Source organism: Sorex araneus, chromosome 5, assembly GCF_027595985.1.
Source record: "Sorex araneus isolate mSorAra2 chromosome 5, mSorAra2.pri, whole genome shotgun sequence".
Lineage (NCBI taxonomy): Eukaryota > Metazoa > Chordata > Mammalia > Eulipotyphla > Soricidae > Sorex > Sorex araneus.
This window is the reverse complement of record NC_073306.1, coordinates 111898558-111924138: the sequence shown is the minus strand read 5'-3', so window position 1 is coordinate 111924138 and position 25581 is coordinate 111898558. Positions and strand designations below refer to the sequence as shown.

Below are 25581 nucleotides of genomic sequence, written 5' to 3'. Positions count from 1 at the left end.
CTTTGGAATTTTCTAAATATCACATCATCTGCAGTAGTGAAAGCTTGAATTCTTCTTTCCTATCTGCATGTCCCTGATATCTCTTCCTTGCCTAACTGTTGTGGCAAATACTTCTAGTACTATGTGGAATAGAAATGGTGAAAGTGGGCAACCTGGTCTTGTGCCTGATCTTAGGAGGAAAACCTTTAGTTTTTCTCATTGAGAATAATGCTTGCTATGGGCTTGTGGTAGATGATTCCTACTACCTTGAAGAAGGCTCCTTCAACTCCCATTTAGTTGAGAGTTTTGTGATGGCTGGGTGGTAGATCTTGTCAGATGTTTTTTCTATATCTATTGATATAATCATAGGGTTTTATTTTCTTTTATTGACATGATGTATTATGTTGATTGACTTACAAATGTTAAAGCATCCTTGCATCCCCTGGATGAACCTACTTGGTCATGGTGTTTGACCTTGTTGATGAGTCACTGGCTTATATATGCTGGTATTCTGTTAAGGGTCTTTGCATCTTTGTTCATCAGGGACATCGGTCTGTAATTGTGTGTGTGTGTGTGTGTGTGTGTGTGTGTTGTGTCTGTCTGCCTTGGGTATCAGGGTGAGATTTGCCTTATAGAAATTCTTAGGTAGTGTTGCTGTTTCTTCAATTTCTTTGAAAATCTTGAAAACAATTGGAAGTAGGTCCTCTTTGAAGGTTTGAAAGGGGCTGGAGTGATAGTACCACAGGTAGGGCATTTGCCTTGCACGTGTCCTACTTGGATTCAATTCCTGGCAACCCATATAGTCCTCCAAGCACTGCCAGGAGTAATTCCTGAGTACAAAGCCATGAGCAACCCCTGAGCATCGCCAGATGTGACCCAAAAAGAAAAAAAAATATTGAAAGAATTCACTAGTTAATACATTTGGCCCTAGGCTTTTGTTTGGGGGAAAACTTTTGATTACCATTTCAATTTCCTCAATGATGATAGGTCTGTTCAGGTATTCCAAATCTTGGTTCAATTTTGGAAAGTCAAAAGAATCCAAGAATTTATCCATTTCCAAGTTTATCTTGTTTTGTGAAGTAAAGATTCTCAAAGTAATCTCTGAGTTTATGAGTTTCTGTAGTTTTCTTTGTGATGCTCCTGTTTTCATTTCTGATTCAGCTTATTAGGGTTCTCTCTGTTTATTTGTGGGTCTTGCTACTGGCTTATCAATCTAGTCTATTTTCTCAAAGAACCAGCTCTTGGTTTCATTGATCCTTTGGATTGTTTTTTTTTTTTTGGGGGGGATTCCAAATCATTGATTTCTGCTCTAATGTTTGGTCTTATAAGAACGATGTCATCATCAAAGTGGAGGTGGTGTAATTGCCGACCATCTATCTTCACTCCCATTCCTTCCCATTCCAGTTGTCGCATGATGTTCTCAAGGGCAGCACTGAAGAAATGGTATCACCTTGTCACACCCCTCTCTTTACATCAATGATCACTTCCTTGTAGAATGGTGAGATCCTGGTGGTGAATCCACAATACAGCTTGAGGAGGATTTTGATATACTGAGTTTGAACGCCCTATTTGGCCAGGGCTTCAATGACCGCCTCAGTCTCAACAGAATCGAAGGCCTTCTTTAAGTCGATGAACGTTAGACAGAGAGGCATCTTGAACTCTCGAGAAACCTCAATGAGTAAGGTCACTGTGTGGATATGGCCTATTGTGCTGAATCCCCTTCAGAACCCAGCTTGCTCACATGGTTGTCCTTCCTCTAGTGTTCTGCCTATTCTATTCAGGATGACACGAGTGAACAACTTGTAGACGACAGACAGCAGGCAGATTGGGCGATAGTCGCTGATGTCGTGGATGTCTCCCTTCTTGTACAACAGAACGGTCCTACTGGTTTTCCACTGCAACGGAACCTTGCATTTAGACAGGTAGCATGTGAAGAGTGAGCCAGTGTATTGATGAGTACTGGTGGGAGATTCTTCAGGTGTTCGAGTCTGACCTTGTCCAGACCAGGTGCTGTTTACGTCTTTACCAGCGAAATGGCGTGTAGGATTTCAGAAGGGAGAACATTGGGAACGACATATCCATCCTGCGGAATTTGGTATGTGGGAAGGTGGACATGGCTTTCAAAGAGATCCGATTAGAAGTAGTGAATAATTTTCTCCATTGCCTTTCTGGAGAATGTGATAGATCCATCGGGACATCGGAGGGCAGTCATCTTGGTCTTGTAGTTGGCAAAGGACAACTACAAGACCAAGCATTGCAAATGCTTTTCCCAGCATTTGCACTCCCAGTGCAAATGCTGCACTGGCCAACACTGCTGCTCTTCTCTCTTTGAGTTCTTCCTTTATCGCATCTCTGCACAGCTTTGTGAGCTTGGATGTTAGCTTGTGGTTGCCCGAGGCCCACGTTGACGAATGAGCTCGAGAGTTTCCGAAGACAGGCATCTGTTTGTGGCTTTCTCACTCTTGGCATTCTTCGCACAGACATGGAGGTTCTGAACCAGTCGATTGTATTCCTCGTCAATGTTGTCAAGGACGGCATCTTCCCACGTTGCTGCAATAGTGCCAAAGAGCTCCCAGTTGGTGGTCTTTCTGGGAGTTGTCTTCTTAGACTTAAATTTTGCAGACCTTTCTCCCCACTCTGTGAAGTAGAATTTCGCACAAAGGAGACAGTGGTCTGATCCCATATGGAATTTTGGGACAACAGCAACACCAGTCAGGCAAAACCTTCGATTGAATATGATGTGGTCAATTTCATTGTGGAACAGTCCACCGGGAGACTCCCATATCCAGTGTTTAGATTTGGCCTTCTGGAACTGTGAGTTACCATGGATGGTCTTGGTCGACATGATGAATTCAGACAGTCTCTCACCCTGTTTGTTCCATTCTAGGCCATGTGTCCCAATGTGGAGTTCTTTGGGCGACCTTCTGGGACCTATCTTGGCATTAAAATCACCAACAATGATCAATCTTGTAGAAGGTGTGGTCTTCTTTATAGAACTTCTCCAGTTCCATGTAGAACCTCTCAATTTCTTCTTCATTGTAGTTGGAAGTTGGTGCGTAGACGATGAAGATAGAAACTGCAAGCAGTGAGCCACATCTATTCAAGCGTAATCATCCAATTCGGGTTGTTAGGCATTTGAATGAATGGATGCTCATGGCCAAGTTCATGTTGACAAGGACACCAACGCCACCAACGCCTCTGTTGTCGATATTCCGAGGAACAATTCTTCTCCAGTGTCGAAAATGGCGTGATGTGATTGATGTCTCCTCATTTTGGTCAGACCAATGATGTCATACTTGATCTTCTGCTTCTGATGCCAGTGTCTGTGCATTGAAAGTACAGACAATCATTTTAGTCTTTCTTCGTTTTGGCAGTCTAGTTCATCCCCAAGATTTTTTCAGCCTCTCTTTTCTCATCTTTCTTAACACTGCCATATTGGGGGCTCTTTCAGTGACAGGTAAATGAGGCCAATTGTTGTTACTGTTGTTGGCATATCAAATATGCAACGGGTAGCAAGCATGCTAGGCTCTGCCGTGTGGGTGAGATACTCTCGGTAGCTTGCCGGGCTCTCTGAGAGGGACGGAGGCTTTTAGGGTGGCCTCCAATCGCCCTTACAGGTGTTACCATAGTTCACACCAAATTTGAACCCTATCAAATATGGTGTGGAAATAATAGGTATTGTTTTCTGGTGTGTCGCGTGGCCGCTTTGCGGTCCAGAGAGCAACCTGGAGGGTGGCGGTGGCTGGGTAGTGGATGTAGTGGGGGTCGGCCAGTGAGGTATTTATCTTGGGTAGGGTGGGGTGTCTGGGTTGGACCCCTCCCTCAGATGCTGGAGATTGGAGGAGGCAGACAGAAGATCTTGTTTCCAGGTCTCGTTGAACCTAGAGCTAAGGTTGCAAAGTTCTGCTTACCTGGCTTTGTGGGGCTTCACTCGTGCATGAGGTTCAGCCCAAGTGTCCGGAGAGCAACCTGGAGGGTGACGGTGGTTGGGTTCTGGTTCCCAAACAACCAGAACAGATACTATGTTAGCAATATCAAAACAATATTTTCTGCCTGTACACTTCCATCAAAGTGCTTTTGTGACCTGGTACACCCTCAGAGAACTATAACATTTTGGGGATTTGGGGGTCTTTAGTATTTGGTATTTGGAGACTACATCCCACAGTATTTGGGAACTCTTCCTGAAGCTGTTTTGGGGATAGCTGGGTGACTGGTGCTGGTGCTGGGTGACTAAGGAATCAAACCGGAGTCTCCCATGTGTGACGCCATCATAAGTCCATTGAGCTGTTTCTTTGACTTCATGCACAGTAAAATTCTAAAGCAATTGTTTTTCTGAACAATAGATCTTAACAATAGGCTTGAAACATCCAATAAACCCAGTGTTTGGTGTAAGCAAACACTCCAGATTACATCTCTATCAGCACTTACTTCTTGACACTTGTTTGCCTATTCACAGAAGTAGCATGCTTAATTACTTTTGTTAATATATCTTCACATTCATAATGTGACTACCTTTTGGTACAAGTGGGTTGGTTTTTGACCTAGCTATACTTTGATGTGTCTTCCTCTCTTAATTTAATCACTTGGAGTCTTTCATAAGAGAAAATCAACCCTTCACTGGAACAATTAGTGGTCATTGTATGGTTATTAATTGGTCGACTTGCAACTTGTGTTTCATTGACTAGGAAGGCTAGAGGGAAGCAAGAGAGATGGTTCACTCAAGTGGAGAAACAGGAATATATACATTTATTGATAAAGCTCACCACTTTATGTGGGTGTGATTCTAAGTGCCTGCAAAAACAATTACAATGGAAATATCAAAGATCACTGGTCATGCATTTCCATAAAAGAATAGTAATGAAAAAGTTTTAAATATGGTGAGCATGAACCAAAGTGTGACAAAGCAAAGAAACAACAGGTACAAACTTTGGAAAATAGCACGAATGGATGTGCTGAATGTTTAGCCAATAGATTTGCTTATATTGTCATTTGTTTACATAAGTGTGTTTAAGTTACACACTAAGTTACTCTAATGACCAGAAAAACTTGTGCAACTAAAGATTAACTTCAGTTCATAGATGAAGAAACAGGTTGAGAAGCATGAAGGAACTTTTCTAAAAGTGCACAGTGGGAATTTGATCCCTGGTCTTTCTTATTCCTGTGCTCACAGTCTTTCCATGAAACTGTATGGCATTACACTACACTCTTTATTATTTGACTGCAAAAACTTTTAAGTAGGTGTCTTTAATAGTTCTTGTTACCAATTTACTCATCAGAATTTGTGTGTACTTTAAATTTCTTCCCTTTATTTTTACCTACTGCATCACCTCTGGTGGCTTAGACATTTATTAGAAACCAAAGGAAGCAGAAAAAAATCTTCATTTTTCATAATCTGTTATTACATAATTGTAAGATTTCTGTTATTTATTTCATATTGTTGAATGCATCTTTTACTCCCACCTCCATAGGCTTCCTCTGAATGTCCCAATGTGAAAATTACCAGTATATATAATTTATCACAAATTTAATTTCTTTCTTTGTGATTCAAATTCATCTAAATTTCAGATGAGTTTTAGATATTTTACATATGTTCACTAGGATAAAAGCTGCTACTGAAAACTGTCAGATTGCAGGAAATTAAAGTTTATTCACAGATACTCTTCATGAATCACTTCTGGTAAATTCTCCATTTCTTGCTTTTCAGGTTAAATGGTATAAGTTTGTTCTGAATCACATTCAATCTGTTTTCCAGCAGGGACTGTTACTCACTATCTTTTGCAGCAGGTGCAGATTAGACTTTACTTACCATGGGCCATTTTGTGCTTTTAGAGAAATTATGACTATATATACATATTTTCAAGTTCTTCCTACTTGTTCTTTTTTAGGTCTTATAATGTGAGTAATCTAACAGATGATTTAAAATTTTTATACAAAGTTGCTGGTGCTGAGGGGAAAGGCATAACCTTCATCTTTACTGACAATGAAATAAAAGATGAAGCCTTTTTAGAATATCTTAACAACTTGCTATCTTCAGGGGAGGTAAGTCTCAAAAGCAGAGAAAAAGCTTATAATTTGAAGTTATAGGAAAGAAAGGCACTTCTCAAGTCATAACATTTAATATACTTTTTCAATTTCAAAATTATTGATGTAAGTAATTTGGTGGATATTTTTAAATTCCTCTGAAAATAACATGCCTATCTCTGGATTAGTTTTCTAGTTTTTCACCATTTTAAACATGGCTCCTATGTGTCTCCCATATTCAATTAGGTTCTCTAATTCATTTTATGATAAGCCTCTCTCTGTCTCTGTCTCTGTCTTTGTCTCTCTCTCTCTCTCACACACACACACACACACATACACAGAGTCAGAATCTATGAGCCAGAAACCATAGAATGAATGGTTGAAAGAATTCCAGTAGACGGTAGTAGATATTTATATCACTATTTCTACATCAATTGTATCAACACTATCAGCTCTTCCAACACCACGTAATTGCTTGGAACTTCATTAAAATGTCCTGTGAGACTCAGCATTATAGTTGCCTCCTGGCTAAGATTGATTATAGTAATACAGTATAGATTCACAGCTGAATCAGTAAAAGGCATCAATTGGAGTCTGGAGGAATCCCTATTCGGGCTTCCTCTGTTTTCACTACAGAGGCCATAGAGAATGTGTGGAGAGAAGTGCAGGTAGTTGGCATACCTTATTTCTGTTCAGGGATGTCTGTTTGAGACTCAGAGAGCAAGGGTTTTACTAGAGGTTGTTTAGCCCATCACTCCCTATCTCAGCATTCGGTCATAATTCATATTATCAAAAAGGAAAGAAGATGATCACCAGATATCACGGTGTTGCCTAAAGAGACTAAGCACCAAGGAACAACAGGCATTCCAAAAGTCATGTTCCCAGGTGCCATACATGGCCATTCCTGCAAACTTAACCACCTGACGATCAGGCTAGATGGATGTACTCTACCTTCACAGTTTTGTTTATTGGTGCTTAAAGATGCCCAAGTTAAAAAAAAAAAAAAGATGTCCCTGAGACTTTAACCTGAACGCTTTGTAACTTTCCATATGGTGAATTAATAAAAGAATTAAAAAAAAAAAGATGTCCAAGTTAGTTGATCCTTGGAGCCACACTGAGACTGTAAGAGCAGAGGACATCATTAGACCCTCTAAAGAGATGATTGGAATGGTATAGAGATCACCTTTGGGCGATAGCTTTCTAAGCAAAGGGAAATGTATTTTCTTTATGGTTAAGCTTCTCAGTACAAAAAAAAGGTGCATATTGACAATCTCTGGCAAGCCAGGGATTTGAATGTGGAGCTGCAGAAAGGACATATAAAAATGTTGACAAGTTGTTGAGAGAAGGACCAAATATTAGTAGTGATTTGGCTGTGACGAACTCTTAAAATAAAGACTTTTCTTGTCTTTTCCTCACAGATCTCCAGTTTGTTTGCAAGAGATGAGATAGATGAAATCACCCAAGGTCTGATATCAGTGATGAAGCGGGAGCTCCCTCGCCATCCTCCCACCTTTGATAATCTGTATGAGTACTTCATCTCAAGGTCCAAGAAGAACTTACACGTTGTTCTCTGCTTTTCTCCAGTGAGATTTTACTATGTTTATATACATATAGATCCATATATGTAAGAGAAGTTGCTTATTCAAATGTACTTAATTTGCCTCATCTGATAAGATTTGCACCATCTCACCACCATCATTTCCAATTTTATATTGTTTGTTATAAGTAATTTGCTAAAAATAAAAATTTTTCCATAGAAGAAAATTACTGAAGATTGCTCTATCTTACCATGGAGTCATTAAGTCATTGTATAAGAGATTACTAACATGTTGTTATAGGCTAAGCCTTGTGTGGTTATTTTTTGTTAATTGAGATTGGTTGCCTTCTACCTTACATCCCATCCAATGTGGTGTGCTATTCCTGATATATCAATGATGTAGAGTTTGAGATGATGTAGAGTTTTTTGTTTATTTGTTGTTGTTGTTGTTGTTAAGAAACAGGATTTATTGTGGAGGGTAGGATGGAGTGGTGGAGTGCTGGGGTAAGGAGCAGGGACTGGGGGTACAGCTTGGAGGCTCTCAGAAGGAGAGTGCCTGCTGTTTGTCCAGAGGCTTACAGTTCAACTCGGGATGTATGTGACTCTAGCCATCTGGGATGAGGCACTTTTCAGTCCTTATGTCTCCAAACTCATCGACTCCAGATGTGTATTCATAAAATGAATATGGAGCCAATGGCTTTCTCTCACCGCCTGCATTCAGTGGTCTCAGGTTGTTTCCCCACCTGGACGGCTGATGCCAGGGGTGGACGAAGGAAGAAATGAGAGCCAGGCTGGCTGGCATCAACTGCAGTTTATTCTAGTCTCATCTCCATTCTCCTTTGACTCTCCTTCCCCGAATGTCTTTTCCTTCTCCTGGATTCCCCTTGATCCTCCCTGATCCCCTGATTTTTCTTGAATCTCCTCCCCCCCCCCGCGCCCCGCCCTGAGCCTACTCCTACATTCTCCTCCTCTATATTCTTCTCCTCTCTCCCTTGCATACTCTCTGCGCCTAACTCACCATCCTGGTCTCTCTGGACTCTCACACCCTCCAAACCTTGGTAGCAATCACACCCAGGTCCAGTAGCACAATCAACATATGAAAGCCCTTCCTGATCTCCTACAGCCAGGAAATCCACTCAAAAGTGGAAATACCACCTAGGGTGCATCTAAACATTTAGCCATTTAAACATTCATCTTATTTCTACTCCTTAATAATATTAGTCATTTTGTATGGACACAGTAAGAGATACATTAAGCCTGTAGGGTGACTCTCCTGGGACATCTTACTATAGATTCCAGACTACAGTGCTCAGGCCAGAGTAATCTTTTCTAACCCTAGCAGGATCCCAATCTAGTTGTTACTTTTTGGATCATGACAGAATTTGTCCATGACCATGCTCTTATCTTATAGTTAAGTATTATGGTGCTTTGGCCTGGCCCATTTTGATGCTAGGGTAGCTCACAGCTTGCCCTCAGTCCACCCAGTCCTTCGTTGAGACCCTGCTTTGGGGATGCTAGGAACTAAGGGTAACTGAGGCTTAAGTCAAGAAAACAGATGCCCCAGAGTGAATATTATTCAAGGTTAATTAATTCCCCAAGATACAAAAGCATAGCATTAACTGTCTTCCTGAGTCCATACAAAAAGGACATTGCTCTGAAGTAACTATGCAAAGGACATAAGGATAAAAGAAAAGCAATATTCACAAGATAATAGAGTCTGATTAGGAGATAAAAGTGATTGACTGGTTGGGAAGCAGAGCACAAAGAAAGAGGTTACAGATAAACACAGATGAACGGGAGTGCCTCAGGAGCACTGTGATGGAAGCAACCCAATAAATCTAAGCTCCCTGTGGCATGGCAGAAAGGGCAAACCAATGTTATCCTACATCCCATCCAGGAATTCCAAAATTTTGAATGGGGTGGTACAGCTGGAGTTAATTTTTTAACTAGGTGGTTAGTTTGGGGCATTAGTGTGAGAGCTGAAGCTTCTGGAAGTACAAAGAGCTAGGGGAGGTAGCCTATTCCCAATTCCATGAGATTCTGGAGAGTTAAGTCACAAAACCCACATACTTGAGTTTCTAACAGGTTCATTTCTGAATGAGGCTTGTTCCTAGCAGTGGAGTCTTACCATGAGCATGGTGGTGATCGTGGACTGTGGAGGTGTTCTGTTTGGTGGGTGCCCTGGAAGACTCAGCCTGGCAGGGATCCACAAGTATCTCTGCAACTTGTTGATTTCTTTCAAGATTTATTTATGAGTGTCTGGATCATGGCCAGTAAATGAGCTTACTTGGTGCCTGAGGCAGTTTTGGGGCATGACTACTGCAGCTTCAGGAAGTGCAGGGAGATGGGGCGAGGTCCTAGACTCCATGAAAGCCTGGAGATTTCAGTCACAAAACCCTCGTACCCGAGTTTTACAACAGATTCATTTCTGGGTAACAGTGGTGAAATTGGTGTTGGGATATTGAATGTCTAAATAAATCATCATAAACAACTTTGTATACATAAATAACTAATTTACAGGCAAAACAAAATAAAGAATAGTTTCAACTTTGATTCCCTGTGCACCTTTGCCGAATTCCCAAGTGTTCTATGTTGTTGGTTATTCTTAAAGTAGAATTCTTTGCCAAATTCCCCAAAGTGTTCTATGTTGTTGGTTATTCTTAAAGTATTTGTCCCAAACTCACTATATATCTTCTGTATCTTAACATTTGATCCACCTTTTAAATGTCAGAGTCTCAATTATTGTCATAAGTTGTTGAAGTCAGTTTTGTTTAATAGGACATGTTTGTTGTAATATGAGAGCATAGATTAAAAACAGTAAAGTTGATGAGAGTATTAATACCAAGATAATTTTCAAATGAAAATAATAATTGGTTCAGACAATAGCCCAGCAAGCTACCGAGTGTATCCCACCCGCACAGCAGAGCCTGGCAAGCTACCCATGGCATATTCTATATGCCAAAAACGTAACAAGTCTCACAATGGAGACGTTACTGGTGCCCACTTGAGCAACTCGATGAACAACAAGATGACAGTGCTACAGTGCTACAGACAACAGTCTGCATGCTGCAAAAGTTTCTATCCACTAAAGAAAAGTTGTAAAATAAAGTATGCTGTATAATACAAACAAAACAAAAGATTTGCTCAGAAATTAACATTTGTTACACTTAAGTTAATAATTTACTACTACCCATCTCCACTGGCTTTTGAAATCTTATATGGTGTACAATTATTCAAAATATTCATGTTACTAGAATTATTACATGGCCTACAAACATAGAGACATGGGCCATTTGAATTATAAACACTTGGTGAAATAATCTTGTCCATCTTACCTCCAAAATAGACATACTATCAGCAATGTCCCTGATGTAGACTTGAATATTTTTAGCTTACTGTGCTACCACATGTAGTAGTTTTCAGCCATGTATGGCACTGAAATTGTGATTAATTATAAAGAACAAAAATTAAAATTCAGTCCTTCAGTCCCACTTGCTCCATTTCAAAATTGTGCTATGGGGTACCATTCTAGAAAGCACCTAAACAGAATGTTTCATCATCACAGAAAGTTCTATTGGGAAGCCGAGAGCTAGGGTTACAAGACTGGGATGAAGAAGTAAATGAACAATGAACAGGGCTCAAGCACTGTTTTTGAGTTTTGTATACATGATACCCAGGTTAAATCCCAAGCACTGCAAGGTCTTATAAGCACTGCCAGAAGTAACTCCTGAGCACAGAGCTGGGAATATGCCCTGTGAGCTACAGGAGATAACCCTAAAACAGAAACAAACAAAAATTGGGCAAGAGAGATAATACAAGGATCAAATAACTTGCCTTGCTTGTGACTGACTCTAGCACTGCATACGTAGAGGGAGTTCACAGGAATTCCTGACTCTGTGCTCAGGGATCACTCTTGGTGGTGCTCAGGGAAACTTATCCGGTGTTAAGGATAAAGGAGGGTATACTTCTTGCAAGGCAAGTGCCTGGTCCCTTGTATCATCTTGCATGTCTTTCTATAAATTAAATTTTATCTCACTGCTTTATCCCCTGTGGTTCTGTTGGACCTGCAAAACAACCTGACGTCTCTCTCATACACAACTCTTCATATTTTAGGAGAAAGAACTGTGGACTATCTTGGGAAGTTCCAGCTTAGACCCAGCACTTCCCTATTTTCTGCTCTTCTCCCTTGTTCCATGACTTTCACTGGCCTGGCCATCTCATAGGAGAGTGCCAGATTGTCGTCTCCACTTCTAAAGATCAACACTTAGCAGATGCAGTCTGAGGACACAGCAGAGCACTGCAAGTTCCCATCACTTGGAAACTTAATTTACATATGAATGAAGCTAAATTATTTTAACATTTTATTTTATGGTGCCATTCAGTTGGCTAAGAATCGCATAAATTCTCTCCTGCCGGATCATCACTTTCCTGTCTCTAATACCTTTCATCTTGGCTGTCAATAGGTTGGTGAAAAGTTCCGTGCCCGTTCTTTGAAATTTCCTGGCTTGATCTCCGGTTGTACAATGGACTGGTTCAGTCGCTGGCCGAGGGAGGCTCTGGTTGCTGTGGCCTCCTATATCCTATCAGACTACAGCATTGTTTGCTCTATGGACACCAAGAGACACGTTGTAGAAACAATGGGCCTCTTCCATGACATGGTTTCAGAGAGCTGTGAAAGTTATTTCCAAAGGTAAGTAATAAGCATGACAGTTACAGAGCCACAAACCTCACACCAAAGAGAAATGAAATGTCACATCTAGTAAAAGGCTTCCTACCACTCAAAATCCCAAATGTACTTAGCTTTTTTCTTGTTTTGATTTGCAAGTGGTAATGTATTGAATAGATGATAAATAAATGAGGTTTCAAAATTAACCAGTGTCCATACTTAAGTACCTCTTTACTCCTGGCTTCCAAGTAACAGATGCTTAATGAATCATTTTATTTCATTTGCTTAATTTTTCTTTTGAAAATGACTTAGTGAATTGACTATAAACTGTTTAAAATTAGTTTCTTATTTAAATGAATTATTTATTTTGATTAAAGTAGCACATTTTTAAAGTTTCATTATTGCCTTATACTGAGAACATTTTGGTTTTGAATTTGCATCACTTAGTCTTATCAATGTTTTCATGCCAAATAATTAGGAAGCAGAATTTTAATTGACTGGAGAAAAGTCCGCTTCTAAAAGTGGCAGTAGTGTTCATTATGTGAAAATTGGCCCAGACAGTTCAAAAATAAAGCATTTTCTCTCCAAAACATCATAGTTGCTGAGTAAATGGCTGCAAGTAAAGGAGGAAGCTGCATCTCTGAAAACAGATTGTGTTTCTTAGAGTGAATAGATGGACCTTAGAAGTTGTAGAACCTGTAGAAGGACTATGCTAGTCTCTCTGCATAGATAGTTTTGCGGATATTTTTTTCACAGAAATGTGTGCATTTCAGGATTTTTCTTTTACTGAAATCATATCCAGTCATACCTCATAAATAGTCCAAGATAATTTTCTGGATTTTTGTGTAGGATGACATTACTTTGTCCTTTCCCCCCTTGTCACAAGGAGCTTATTCCAGTTTATCCCGGAGTTTAGGCTTACCCCAGTCACACCCATCAAGGTGTTCCCGAGTTACTCACATCCGTTTGTTTAGCTGTAATCACTTCTCTATGCTCTCTTCCCCAAAACAGTTAATCAGCTTTCCCCCCTAATCTGACTCTGCTAATTTGTAAGGTCAGACCTTCCTCGGACACTGAACTTATATTATAAGTTAATATTGCCTTTCTCCTCTCCTTATGTCTTTTGATTAGTTTACTTTAAAGCAATGTCCTTTTTGTATAGACACAAGAAGACAATATTATGCTTTTGTAACTTGGGATGTAATTGGCTTCGAATATTATTCATTCCTGGGCATCTGCTTTCTCCACTTAAGCCTCAGTTGCCCTCAGTTCCTAGCACCCAAAAGCAGGGTCCCCACGAGGGACGGGACGGACCCAGGGCAAGCGGTGAGTTATGTGCTACCCTGGCATCGAGATGGGCCTGGCCAAAGTTCCTAATTCTTAACTATAAGTTAAGAGCTTGATCATGGACAAATGCTGTCATGATCCAAAAATAACTATAAGACTAGGACCCTGCTAGGGATAGGAAAGACTAATCTGGCCTGAGCACTGTAGTCTGAGATCAAAATGGCTCCAGGAGAGCAATTCTATAAGCTTAATGAATTTCTTATTGTGTCCATACAAAATGATTAATATTATGAATGCTTATATGTTTGCTGGACGAGGAGAGGAGAAACACACTCATGGGACTCTGCCCTTGGGTGGATCCTCCTGCTGAAAGAGAATCAGTCTAAGGAGAAGCATCCCCTGAGGGAAAAGAACTTCACCCCTAGTGATTGTGATCACACCTATGTGTAAGCCCCAACCCCCTCATGCTGGGGGCATTTAACTAGGCTGTAAGAGTGGGTTAGGGGGCTAGATCAGAGAGAGATCCAGAGCCAGGAGAGAAACAGAGAGAGAGAATGAAATAAACTGATCGAGCAACAGTTTGGCCTTCTTCCTTCCATCGCCAGCCCTTGACCAACAGCCACATGGGCGGTGAGACAGAGCCACTCATAGAGCCCATGAGTGCACATGCCCGTCGGCGTGCTTTAGGTTTTTACATTTTGTTTTAGTACACCTAAGTGCGTTGCTTCTTATTGTTAGTAAATTTTATTGTAATTAATTTTTTTTTTTACTTTTTGACTTACACGACTTTTTGTTGTTTTGGGGCAACACCAGGCAGTACTAAGAGCTTATTCCTGGTTCTGTGTTCAAGGATGATTTCTGGCGGGGAGCAGAGGACCACACAGGTACTGGGGATCAAATTTGGGTCAACCATGTGTAAGGTCTACACATGGTCAACCCAAATTTGTGTAAGTGCCCTAGACACTCTACCAGCACTCTGGTTTGGTATTACTAATACAGTACTATTAATAATGGTTCCTCATGGGCATAACTGTAGCACCACACCCATCATCAGTATACCCACCTTTCTCCCCTAGCCCCACCCTCTCTCCCTTACCCCCCTCCCTCACTCAATCGTGTGTCAGTTTTCCCATTATGTTGCCTTTGGATCTTTGTTGGTACCTCACTATGTGTCTTTAAATTGCACATATAAGAGAGATCATTCTGTTCCCTTATTATTATGACTGATTTCACTCAATGGATCAAGAAGTTGTGAGATATACATACATATATGTATATATATACACACATATATATGTATATATATATATATACACACAGTGGAATACTATGCAGCTCTAAGAAAGAAAAAATCATGCAATTTATTTTCCTACTAAATCAAACTACTCCTACTGCTGTCATTTATGGTGAAAATTTTATCTTTATGTGAGTATAAAAACCTATGTCTTTTATTTTTCAACTTAATTTGTCTCTTTTCCCCAGATGATCTATATTCATCTTAGATTATAGTTCATTCTAAATATAGCATTTAAACAATATCTATACATATGCACATATATACATATGTTCAGGTTCTTAAAACGTCTTAATGTTAAAACTTCAGCTTGTCTAAGGTGAAAACTTAATATTATAGGTGAAATGACTTCATAGTATGAGAAAAACTCCTCTTTGATTTATTTCTATCATTCCTCTGCCCCTCTCGGAGAGCCCGCCAAGCTATCAAGAGTATTCCGCCTGCACAGCAGAGCCTGGCAAGCTACCCATGGCATATTGAATATGCCCAAAACAGTAACAAGTCTCACAATGGAGATGTTACAGGTGCTCACTCGAGCCAATCGATGGGATGACAAGTGACAACTGGCAAGATTAAAATTATGATAACAAAGTGATGGTGTTTTTGTGTTTGAATTGTGTTGCTGCCTTGACTTCAGTGATTTGCAAATGCACCTGAATAGCTTCCACATGTAGAGAAGGGTAACAAAAATCCATGGAATTAGGGTAGATTGCAGTATATTCATTTCTTATCCATATGTTTGCAAATATCATTATTTTTCAGTAATAACAAATTTCAGGAGATATGGATGGGGAGGGTTCCTTCTCGGGCTTCCAGATGAGAAAACCAATGCCTAGAGTTCAGACAAGTCCCATAAAAGGTCTCTAAACAGTCACACCTCAGATCTTTAGTGTTCTCCAACCTTCCCCTCGAGGAACATCCCTCACAGTTCCCACCATCTTTCATAGTTCTCCTGACTCCACAGTGAGGTGTCGTCTGTGCTGGCTCCCTCACAAGTATGCCCTGAGAGGAAGGAGATGAAGTTCTTTCTTTCATCCTTCTTTCAGATACCGCCGAAGAGCCCATGTGACTCCCAAATCTTACCTCTCATTTATAAATGGCTATAAAAGCATATATACTGAAAAGTTGGGGTTTATTAATGGACAAGCTGAACGGATGAATATTGGTAAGCATCATAAAATCTTACTGGGGAGGCTTGTTTGATAGCCATATCAATATTTTGGTTAATGGATATTATATTTCAATGAAAGAACAACTTTATTGTTGGTAATAGTAGATTATTTTAAGGACATTCTGAAATGTCTTTTGCTCTGTTAAGAATCTGTGGGGTGAGAGAGATAAAAGAGAGAGAAGAGAGAGAGAGAGAGAGGTGCCTACCACAGAGGCATGTAGGGGTGGGGGTGGCGGAAGGGAATCTGGAGACATTGGTGGTGGGAAATGTACACTGGTAAAGGGACAGGTGTTGGAACATTGTATGGATGAAACCCAATCATGAATAAGTTAACTTTTAAACTGTACCTCACTGTGACTCAATTTTTTAAAGTCCAATTAAAAAAAGAAGAAGAAAAAGAAGCTCCTGGGAGAAGAAACATTTTTTGGCAGGGGGTGGGAGGTATGGGGGGGAGGAGAGATTTTTAAAAATAGTAACCTGTTTCTCTCAAGAAACTTTTTCCTTTTATAAGCAAATTTCGTGACTTTATCTCTCCTAATAGCTGCATAGTATTCCATTGTGTAGATGTACCAAAATTTCTTTAACCTGTCATCTGTTTTAGGGCACTCGGGTCGTTTCCAAGCCATAATGCCCAAAAGTAGAGAGAGTATGGGGAATACTGTCTGCCGTGGAGGCAGGGGGAAGGTGGGAAATGGGGGGTATACCAGGGATATTGGTAGTGGGGAATGTGCACTGATGGAGGGATGGGTGTTTGATCATTGTGAGATTGTAACCCAAACATAAAAGCTTGTAACTATCTCACGGTAATTCAATAAAATTAAGAAAAAAAGAATCTTTTTCCTGAGCTCTTTCAACTCAAGGTACACTCTATGAGGCTGTGAGTTTTCATGGTCCCCAAATGCTGCTTACACATAGGGAAAAAACATCTTGGGAAATAACCAGTTTCAATTTTTGGTTCCCTTATAATTTGCTTCCATTTCCATAAACTTTTCTATGTTAATACTTGTTAACTTTCATTTTATTTCTTTCTTTTTTCTTTGTGGGATCCACACCTGGCTGTGCTCAGGGTTTTTTACTAGCTCTGTGCTCAGGAATTATTCCTAACAAGCTTGAAGAACTATGTGGGATGCTGGGAATCAAACCCTGGTCAACCATGTGCAAGGCAAGCATGCTAGCTGCTGTGCTGTCTCTCTGGCTCCACTTGTCAAATTTCTAACAAAGAAAAAGGCAAAACAGAAACAGAAAAGAAATAAAAACAAGCGATTTTCCTGAGCAAGAGTTTTCTAAAGATCTTGTCTATGTATTATAAGTAGGGAGCGTATATTGTATTCAAGTCTAGGTGCAGAAGCATTTGGCCCTAAACTCAAACCTTAGCACTTTCCTTCCACATAAAACTTGATTATATAAGCATAATAAACCTCAAAGTCCATGAAATCATAATGATGACAGAAACCCATGAGGGAAAACTTCTGTTTCATTAGGGTTCACCTTCTTACAACGTTTCCCTATGATGCTCTGGAACTAGTGGTGTGCTAACGCTTATTGCACTGGTTGAGAGCCAGTGGTTAAATGTTTAGGAATTTATGATTAGATTGAGCTACAAATTAAAGGCTATAAACTTCAGGTCATAAACAAAATCTAAAATGAAGAAAATAGACACTCAAAAATACTCAAAACTCATTACTTATTTTTATGATATTTTGCTATGATAAACATTCTTAAAGTTATTTCCATTCTATCCATATGGCAGATACAATGGTGCACTACCGAGAATCCTTTATGGCATGAAATCAACTATGGTGGAAGTATATACACCATGGAAACTGGGAAACATTCAAATGAGTGTTTCAGCTTCTCTGAATAAAGGACCTAAATGTTCACCTTTGCCAATATGCCACACTTAGAACCCATTTTTGTGTGAGAATTTCATTTCTTATTTTGCTCGATAGTACTGACATCAACAAACAGTGGTACATGCTTTAGCAGTTATTTTTCACTTTTATAGCAGAGAAAGCCACATAAATGTTACTATTTGTCTTGCTTGCTATCAAACTGCAATATAATTCAAAATTACAAAAAAATAATAATTATACAAAATCAAGAGAGCAAGACGAAAACACATATTTCTTTCTCTTACTGTTTTGTTTGGTGGGCACACATCACAACACTCAGGGGTTACTCCTGGCTCTGCACTCAGGAATTACCCTTGAAAATGCTCATCGGAACATATGGGATGCAGGGGATTAAACTTGGTTTTGCCACTTGTAAGGTAAATGGTCTACCCACTGCACCATTGCTCCGGCCCCTCTCAGCCTTTGGGCCACACTTGGCCACCTGATATGTACAGCTTACTACTGGCTCTGTGCTCAGGGATTACTTCTGGAAGGGCTCTGAGGATCATATGTAATGCCGTGTTTTGAGTTTATGTCAGCCAAATGCAAGGCAAATGCCCTAACCATTATACTATCTCTCTGGAGGCTCTAAAGTTCTTGACTGAGTTCACCTTTTTCAATATGGTATTGTGACTGTCCCTTAAATGTCTCTAGAAGATATATCTGATCAGATAGATTTTTTCACCTACTACTGAAAGACTCAGAAATAAGACCAGTATTGCTACTCCTAAGACAGGTATTTTTAAAGATTTTATCCATAAATACTTGCTTTGTGTATATTATTACATTTATATACCTATATATAACCTATACCTTAGTATAAGTTAGTAGTAAATGTTGAATAAATTGGTAGTCAATATTGATAAATATTTGATAAAATATATTTATATATTCAGTGCACTGTATGGTTATATTGATACAGGTCTTGATAAGCTTATGGAGGCAAGCGAATCTGTTGCAAAACTGTCTCAGGATCTTGCAGTAAAGGAGAAAGAACTGGCTGTGGCTTCGGTAAAAGCAGATGAAGTGAGTTTGCATTTATTTTATATCTAGGGAGAAAGAATTTTTTCATTAGAAAAATCATTATTTTAAAATTCCATTAAAACAAGAAAACAACCCCCTTAAAAAACCAGGGTAGCCATACTAGTATCAGACCACATAGACTTCAGACTGAAGAAGTATATAAGAGACAGTGAAGGCCATTTCTTAATAATCAAGGGATGTGCACATCAAAAAGAACTCACAGTGCATGAGGGACCAGCAAAATCTCAAAATCAACTGCTAATAGAATTGAAGAAAGACACTGATAGCAACACAATAGTAGTTGGAGATTTCAACACCACTTTATCATCTTTTTATAGATCAACCAGACTAAAGATCAGAAAGGAAATACTTTCCTCAGGGAAGAAATGGAATAGAGGGGGTTTTAATGTATATATATGTGTGTGTGTGTGAACACATATATATGTGTGTATGCATATATACATATATATGTGTGTATATATACATATGTATATGACTTTTCATACCCCAAAGCTGAATACACATTATTTTCCAATTGCACATGGGGCATTCTCCAAGAAAGACCTCATGCTGGGCCACAAAACATACCTCCATAAAATTAAGAGGATAGAAATTATACAAGCTAGCTGTTCAGACCATCTTGCACTAAAAGTAGAAGTGAATCATATAGGAAACCAGAATAAAATCAAACACCTAGAAATTAAATGCTCTCTACTGAACAACAAGTGGGTTAGAGAGTAAATCAAAGAGGAAATTGAAAAATTCCTGGAAATATGTGAAAATGAGAACACAAACTGCCAGAACTTGTGGAACATAGCAAAAACAATGTTAAGAGGAAAGTTCATAATTCTGCAAGCATTCACCAGGAAGGAAAAAAGAGCCCACATAAATAACTTGACTTCACAGCATAAGATCATGAAAAATGACAAACCAAAGGAGCCCACGCCAGGCAGAACGAAGGAGAAATCAATGATCTGGAATCCCAAAAAACAATCCCAAGGATCAATAAAACCAAGAATTGGTTCTTTGAGCAAATAAACAAGATCGATAAACATTGATAAGATCTACCACCCAAAACTCTCAACATCATAAAACTCTCATCAAGTTTTATTGTGATCATAAATAAAACTCTCATAAAACTCTTAAAAACTCATAAAACTCTCAACAAAATGGGGGTTGAAGGAAACTCGAGGTAGAAGAAGTCATCTCCCACAAGCCCATAGCAAGCATTATTTTCAATGAGAAAAACTAAAGACTTTCCTCCTAGGATCAGGCATAAGACAGGTTGTCCACTCTCACCACTTCTGGAAGTACTTGGCACAGCAGGTAGGCAAGAAAAAGATATTAACGACATCCAGATAGGAAAGAAAAATTCAAACTTTCACTACTGCAGATGACATGATATTTAGAAAATTCCAAAGAATCTACCAAAGAGCTCTTAGAAACAAGAGATTGAGATTACAAAATCTATACCCAAAAGTCCTTGGCTTTCCTATGTGCAGATAATGAAAGAGAAGACAGAGATACTAGAAAAACAATCTCGTTCACAACCATGTCTCAGAAAATCAAATACATTGAAATCAGTTTCATTAAAGAGGTAAGGAGCCTATATAAAGAAACTACAAAACATTACTTCAAGAAATAAAAGAGGGTGTGAAGAAATGGAAACACATGCCCTGCTCACGGAGAGAGAGGATTAACATCGCCAAAATGGCAATGCTCCCCAGAACATTATACAGACTTTAAACCATTCCTGAGCGGTTTTTTGTATGTCAGGAAAGGTTTGGAGAAACAGTCCAGGTCCCCACATATTGGATCCGTGTTAGTAGAAGCTTAGTGTTGCCGGGATTCCATCTAGAGAAGGTGGGGATTCTGCACCTTCTTCGTCTGGGGCACCCCGGTGTTGGTGGCCCAGTTAGGGTCTGGAGCATTCCCCCAACCCTCTGCTTTTGTACTCTCAAATTTTTTAATGAAAATTTTGCCTGATAGCAAGTTGATTTAGGTTTCTTTTTAAGGAACTTCTAGGATGTCCCAGGAGGGAAATCGATAAGAAAAAAATTGTTAGAGCTCAAACTACAAAAGATACTCCCTGAAATATGCTAAGAGTATATCTGTGCTGTTCTGCTACTTATGACCTTTCCAGTACTCTTATCTTACACTCACTAAGACAGTAACAAACTTAAGAATATCCCTAAGGAATGGCCAGAGATAGTGCAACGGGTAGGGTGTTTGTCTTGCATATGCTGATCTGGGTTTGATCCCAGGAGTCCCATATGGTCCTCAAGCAGGGCCAACTCCTAAGGCAGAGCCAGGAGGCAGGAGTAACCCATGAGCATTGCTATGTGTGGCCCTTTAAGGAGTTAAATATATAGTACAGGGGTTAAAGCACATGCCTTGTATGCAACTGAACCTAGCTTGATCCTTGGCATCACATGATCCCCTAAGCATAGCTGAGTGCAGCTGTGGAGGCCCCCAAGCACTGTTAGAATGCATCAGTGAATTCTCAGCACTCTAGGATCCAAGAAGAATTGTATCCTCACATCTTCACATTGAGCCACTGGCCAGGTTGGTGAACACACCAAGAGTGGCCCCCAGGACCTCCTTAGCATTTCCTGAGAGCCCACCCCCTCTCCACATAACAAGAACATCCCTTAGTTGGTCCTTACACAATTACTGAAATGGGAGGGGTAGCATAAGGCTTAGTACATTCCTGGCTTCAGTGACAGGAATAACTTTCATGAGTCTTAATATGGTTTCTGGCCTTATTCTGGTACATTGACTTGAATTGGTTCCATTTTTAGAAATTTCATAGCATAGTAACACTATTTTTCTGAAAGCTTAAAATAACAATTTATAGATTCTGGGCCTCAGGAAAGCTTAGGAAATAGAAGATGGCAAGGGACTGCTTTCAGGAGTTAGCTTCAAACACCTGAAAATAGAGATGACGTGAATGGAGAATAAATGTGGTCTGGCTCATGTTTTGTATTCTATTGAATAAATATTCTATCTCTGTTCCAGTCTGTCGGTTTTGCTCAAAAGAATGCTATTTGCTCTTGTGTGTTTCCTCAATTTAACAGGTGTTAGCTGAAGTCACTGTAAGTGCTCAGGCCTCAGCTAAAGTTAAGAATGAAGTACAGGAGGTCAAAGACAAGGCCCAAAAAATTGTGGATGAAATTGATTCGGAGAAAGTAAAAGCTGAGTCCAAACTGGAGGCAGCTAAACCTGCTCTGGAGGAAGCAGAAGCAGCCCTGAACGTGAGCCGTCTTTGTCTTTCCCAGCACATATCTTCATGGCCAGCGTGTTAGTGCTTGAAAGCCACTGACATTTCTGCGGCCAGAAAAGGGAATTAATTCTTTTGAAAGTTATCCATTTGTTCACTCACTGATTTGCTCACAGTCTCTGTTGGAGCCATGTCTGGTGGTATTTAGGGGACCGTGCTGTACTAAAGATCTCGCCCAGGGCCTCACTATGTGTGAGATATGTGTTTTGCCACTTGAGTCACATTTCCTGTCACTGACTTGAATTCTTCTTGTGATTTATAATCTCTGAGTCTGAAGACAAATGTTTCTGTTGATTACACTTTCTTTTTTGTGTGGGGGGTGGGTCACACCTGGCGATGCTCCTGCACTCAAGAATTACTCCTTCCGTGTTCGGGGGACTATATTGGATGCTGGGGATCGAACCCAGGTCAGGTGCATGCAAGGCAAATGCCCTACCTGCTGTGCTATTGCTCTGGTCCCTGATTATACTTTCTGAGTCCCAAATTTTAAGATTCACTTCCCATGATCTGTTTTGCTCCTTAAATAAGCCTTCTAGAGAACTGAAAAATAATATTTATGATTAATGGTCTAATTTATAGCATAAGATATTTGAATTATATAGAGAAACTTCTGGGTTTCTCCAGCAGTCTCCCAGATGTTTCTAAATGGGACTGGAGAGATAGCTCCATGGGCTGGAGCACATGCTTTGCATGCAGGAGGGCTGAGTTTGAACCCTGGCTCAACACAGTCTTCTAAGCATCACCAGGGTCAACCCCATAAGCACAGAGCTAGGTTTAATTCCCAGGTACCTCCAAGTGTGGCCCAACATCTCCTGCAAAAAAAAAAAAAAGTAAAATTACCTGTCAGTTCCTGTCATTGTTTCTTTCTTTTCTTAATTTTATTTTATTGAATCACCGTGAGATACAGTTACAGGCTTTCATGTTTGAGTTAAATCTCACAATGATCAAACACCCATCCCTCCACCAGTGCACATTCCCAACCACCAATCTCCCCAGTATACCTCCCCTTTCCCACCCTCCCCCTGCCTCCCTGGCAGAGAGTTCCCCCATACTCTCTCTCTCTACTTGTGGGCATTATGGTTTGCAATACAGATATCGAGAGGCCATCACTTTTGGTCCTTTATTTACTTTCAGCAGACATCTCCCATCCCAACCGATCTTTCCAACCATCATTTTCTTAGTGATCCCTTCTCCATTACAGCTGCCTCTTTCCCCACTCATGAGGCAGGCTTCCAGCTATGGAGCAATCTTCCTGGCCCTTGTGTCAACTGTCAGTCTCATTTTATGTTATTTTATGCTCCACAAATGAGTGAAATCCTTCTATGTCTGTCCCTCTCTTTCTGACTCATTCCACTAACCATGATGCACTCCATATCTATCCACTTATAAACAAATTTCATGACTTCATCTCTCCTAACAGCTACATAGTATTCCATTGTGTAGATGTACCAAAGTTTATTTAACTGCCTATCCCTGGTAACTTGGGTTGTTTCCAGATTCTGGCTATTGTGGTTCCTGCCATTGTTTCTTAAAAGTGAGCAATTCTACTTCTGGGGGCGAGCAGGGTGTGCACAGGAAATACTGAGGCAGACAGTGGTGGGCTTAGTGCCTTTTGCAATGGTGTAGGAGTTTCTGTTTGTTCACCTATAGAAGGAAGATTTTCAGGGCTGGGAGGGCCACTGAGATTATTTTCTTGTTTTGTTTTCTGAAAAGGGAGCCATAAACCAACGGAGTTTGGGAATCACTGGTTCCCTCAGTTCATAGGTCACAGTCCTGAGCTAAACATCTGCTGCTCTAAGGCAATACGGGTCCAGCTCTGGAGGAAGGCAGCTCTGCTTTAGATTCTCCTGACACTTCTTACGTACATGATTGGGAGTAAATGTTCTTAACTTTCTTATATCTATCTGGGGATTATGATTCGCTCTGAACCTTGAAGGATGATGGATAGTATTAAAAGTCATGAGTGCTGCTTGCTAGGCACATAAAAGTCCTCTGTCAACATTCGTGCAGCTGCTGCTACCCACCCGGCCCCTGTGCTTCCCTGCACTTTTTTTCCCTGTCATCCAGTCCCGACACACAACATGATCCCCAGGACCCAGGGCTTTTGAGATAACTGGGGGATGCTACCTTTAAATAGGTCTCTTGCTCCCAGCAGGCTCTTCCTAATCTCCATTGCCTAGCAAGAGTCTTTTTAAATTTTTATTGAGATTCTGTGACTTACAGTACATTTATGATGACTTTACATGTACGTACCAGTATGCCCAACCCCTGTCCTGCAAGAATCCCAGTGCCCTGGCCACTTTGAAGACCCAACCCGACTCAATTGCATGCATCAATTATCCCATTGTGATGCTTTTGCCCTTTATTCTACCTTGCTGTTTACCTTTAAATTCTACATATGAGAAAGACTAAGACCAGTCTCAGACCTCATGCATTCCTGAAAGTTTCCAGCTCTCTGACTCATCTTTGTTTTCCTATCACCCCCTTTATTTGCTTTGGCACTAATGGTTTAAAGTCATTGTATTTTCTTTCTTTCCATGTTTCAGTTTTTCTTTCTTCTTTTGTTTTTGTACCACACCGGGTTATGCTCTGGGATTACTTCAGAAATTATTTGTGAAGGGTTTGGGGAAATATATGGGATGCTAGGAATTGAAACTGGGTCACCCATGTTCAAGGTAAATGTTTTACCCACTGTGCTATTGCTCCAGCTCCATGGTCATTGTGTTTTCTCTTGTAATAAGAAAGCAGGTCGTTTCTGTTTGGGGTTTTTTTTTTGGGGGGGGGGAGGGAGGAATTATTTTCAATGGAAGAATGAGTGTAGTTATTAAAGAATTAATAAATGTATGGTAATCAATGAATAATATAGCAATGATCAGGACAGTTTCCACTCTTGCTCTGTGGGTTCTGGAAAACATAAAAGAGGAGCAAGATCACTGAATCAAATAAATCCTAGAAGATATTTTAAATTTATCTTATTCTTTCTTGATCCTTCTTGCCTTAAATGTCTTCTTCCAGCTGAAGATAGAAATTTCAAAAATATTTGAGTCTTGGTTTTATAATAATTTCTTCTATCTCCTTCCAATTCCTCCCCCTTTCATAGAGAAATATTCAAAATGAAGTGAACTTTCTTATATACATTGGTCACATAAAGTATAGATCTGCCCTGAAAATGCAATGTATTTGAATGTAACATCATTGCAATTTGTTGCTAACAGAGATTTTGGATGCTGTCAATAAGTGATAGTGATATTTTAAAACAATTAATTAAGAACCATAGGGGAAAAAAATAAAAAAACAGAAATCCCTAAACAGCAATGAAAGAATCATTATGCAAAATTTTTAAATTTTAGGATTTAGACTCCTGGGGTGTATCAGGGGATTATGAAGAAAATGAATGTTAAAGCTTCCTACTTTATTTTTCTATCTGATTA

General features: G+C 39.9%; 1 protein-coding gene across 1 annotated transcript in view; it reads left to right on the top strand.

The window, feature by feature from the left end:
• Positions 1 to 25581, top strand: part of DNAH8 (dynein axonemal heavy chain 8) — a 414847-nt gene that overhangs the window by 258670 nt on the left and 130596 nt on the right. Inside the window, exons 63-68 of the mRNA XM_004619333.1 lie at positions 5865 to 6018; positions 7419 to 7583; positions 12001 to 12227; positions 15831 to 15949; positions 18770 to 18873; positions 21948 to 22124. Of these exons, the coding sequence (XP_004619390.1) occupies positions 5865 to 6018; positions 7419 to 7583; positions 12001 to 12227; positions 15831 to 15949; positions 18770 to 18873; positions 21948 to 22124 (946 nt within the window). The remainder of the gene's footprint in view (positions 1 to 5864; positions 6019 to 7418; positions 7584 to 12000; positions 12228 to 15830; positions 15950 to 18769; positions 18874 to 21947; positions 22125 to 25581) is intronic.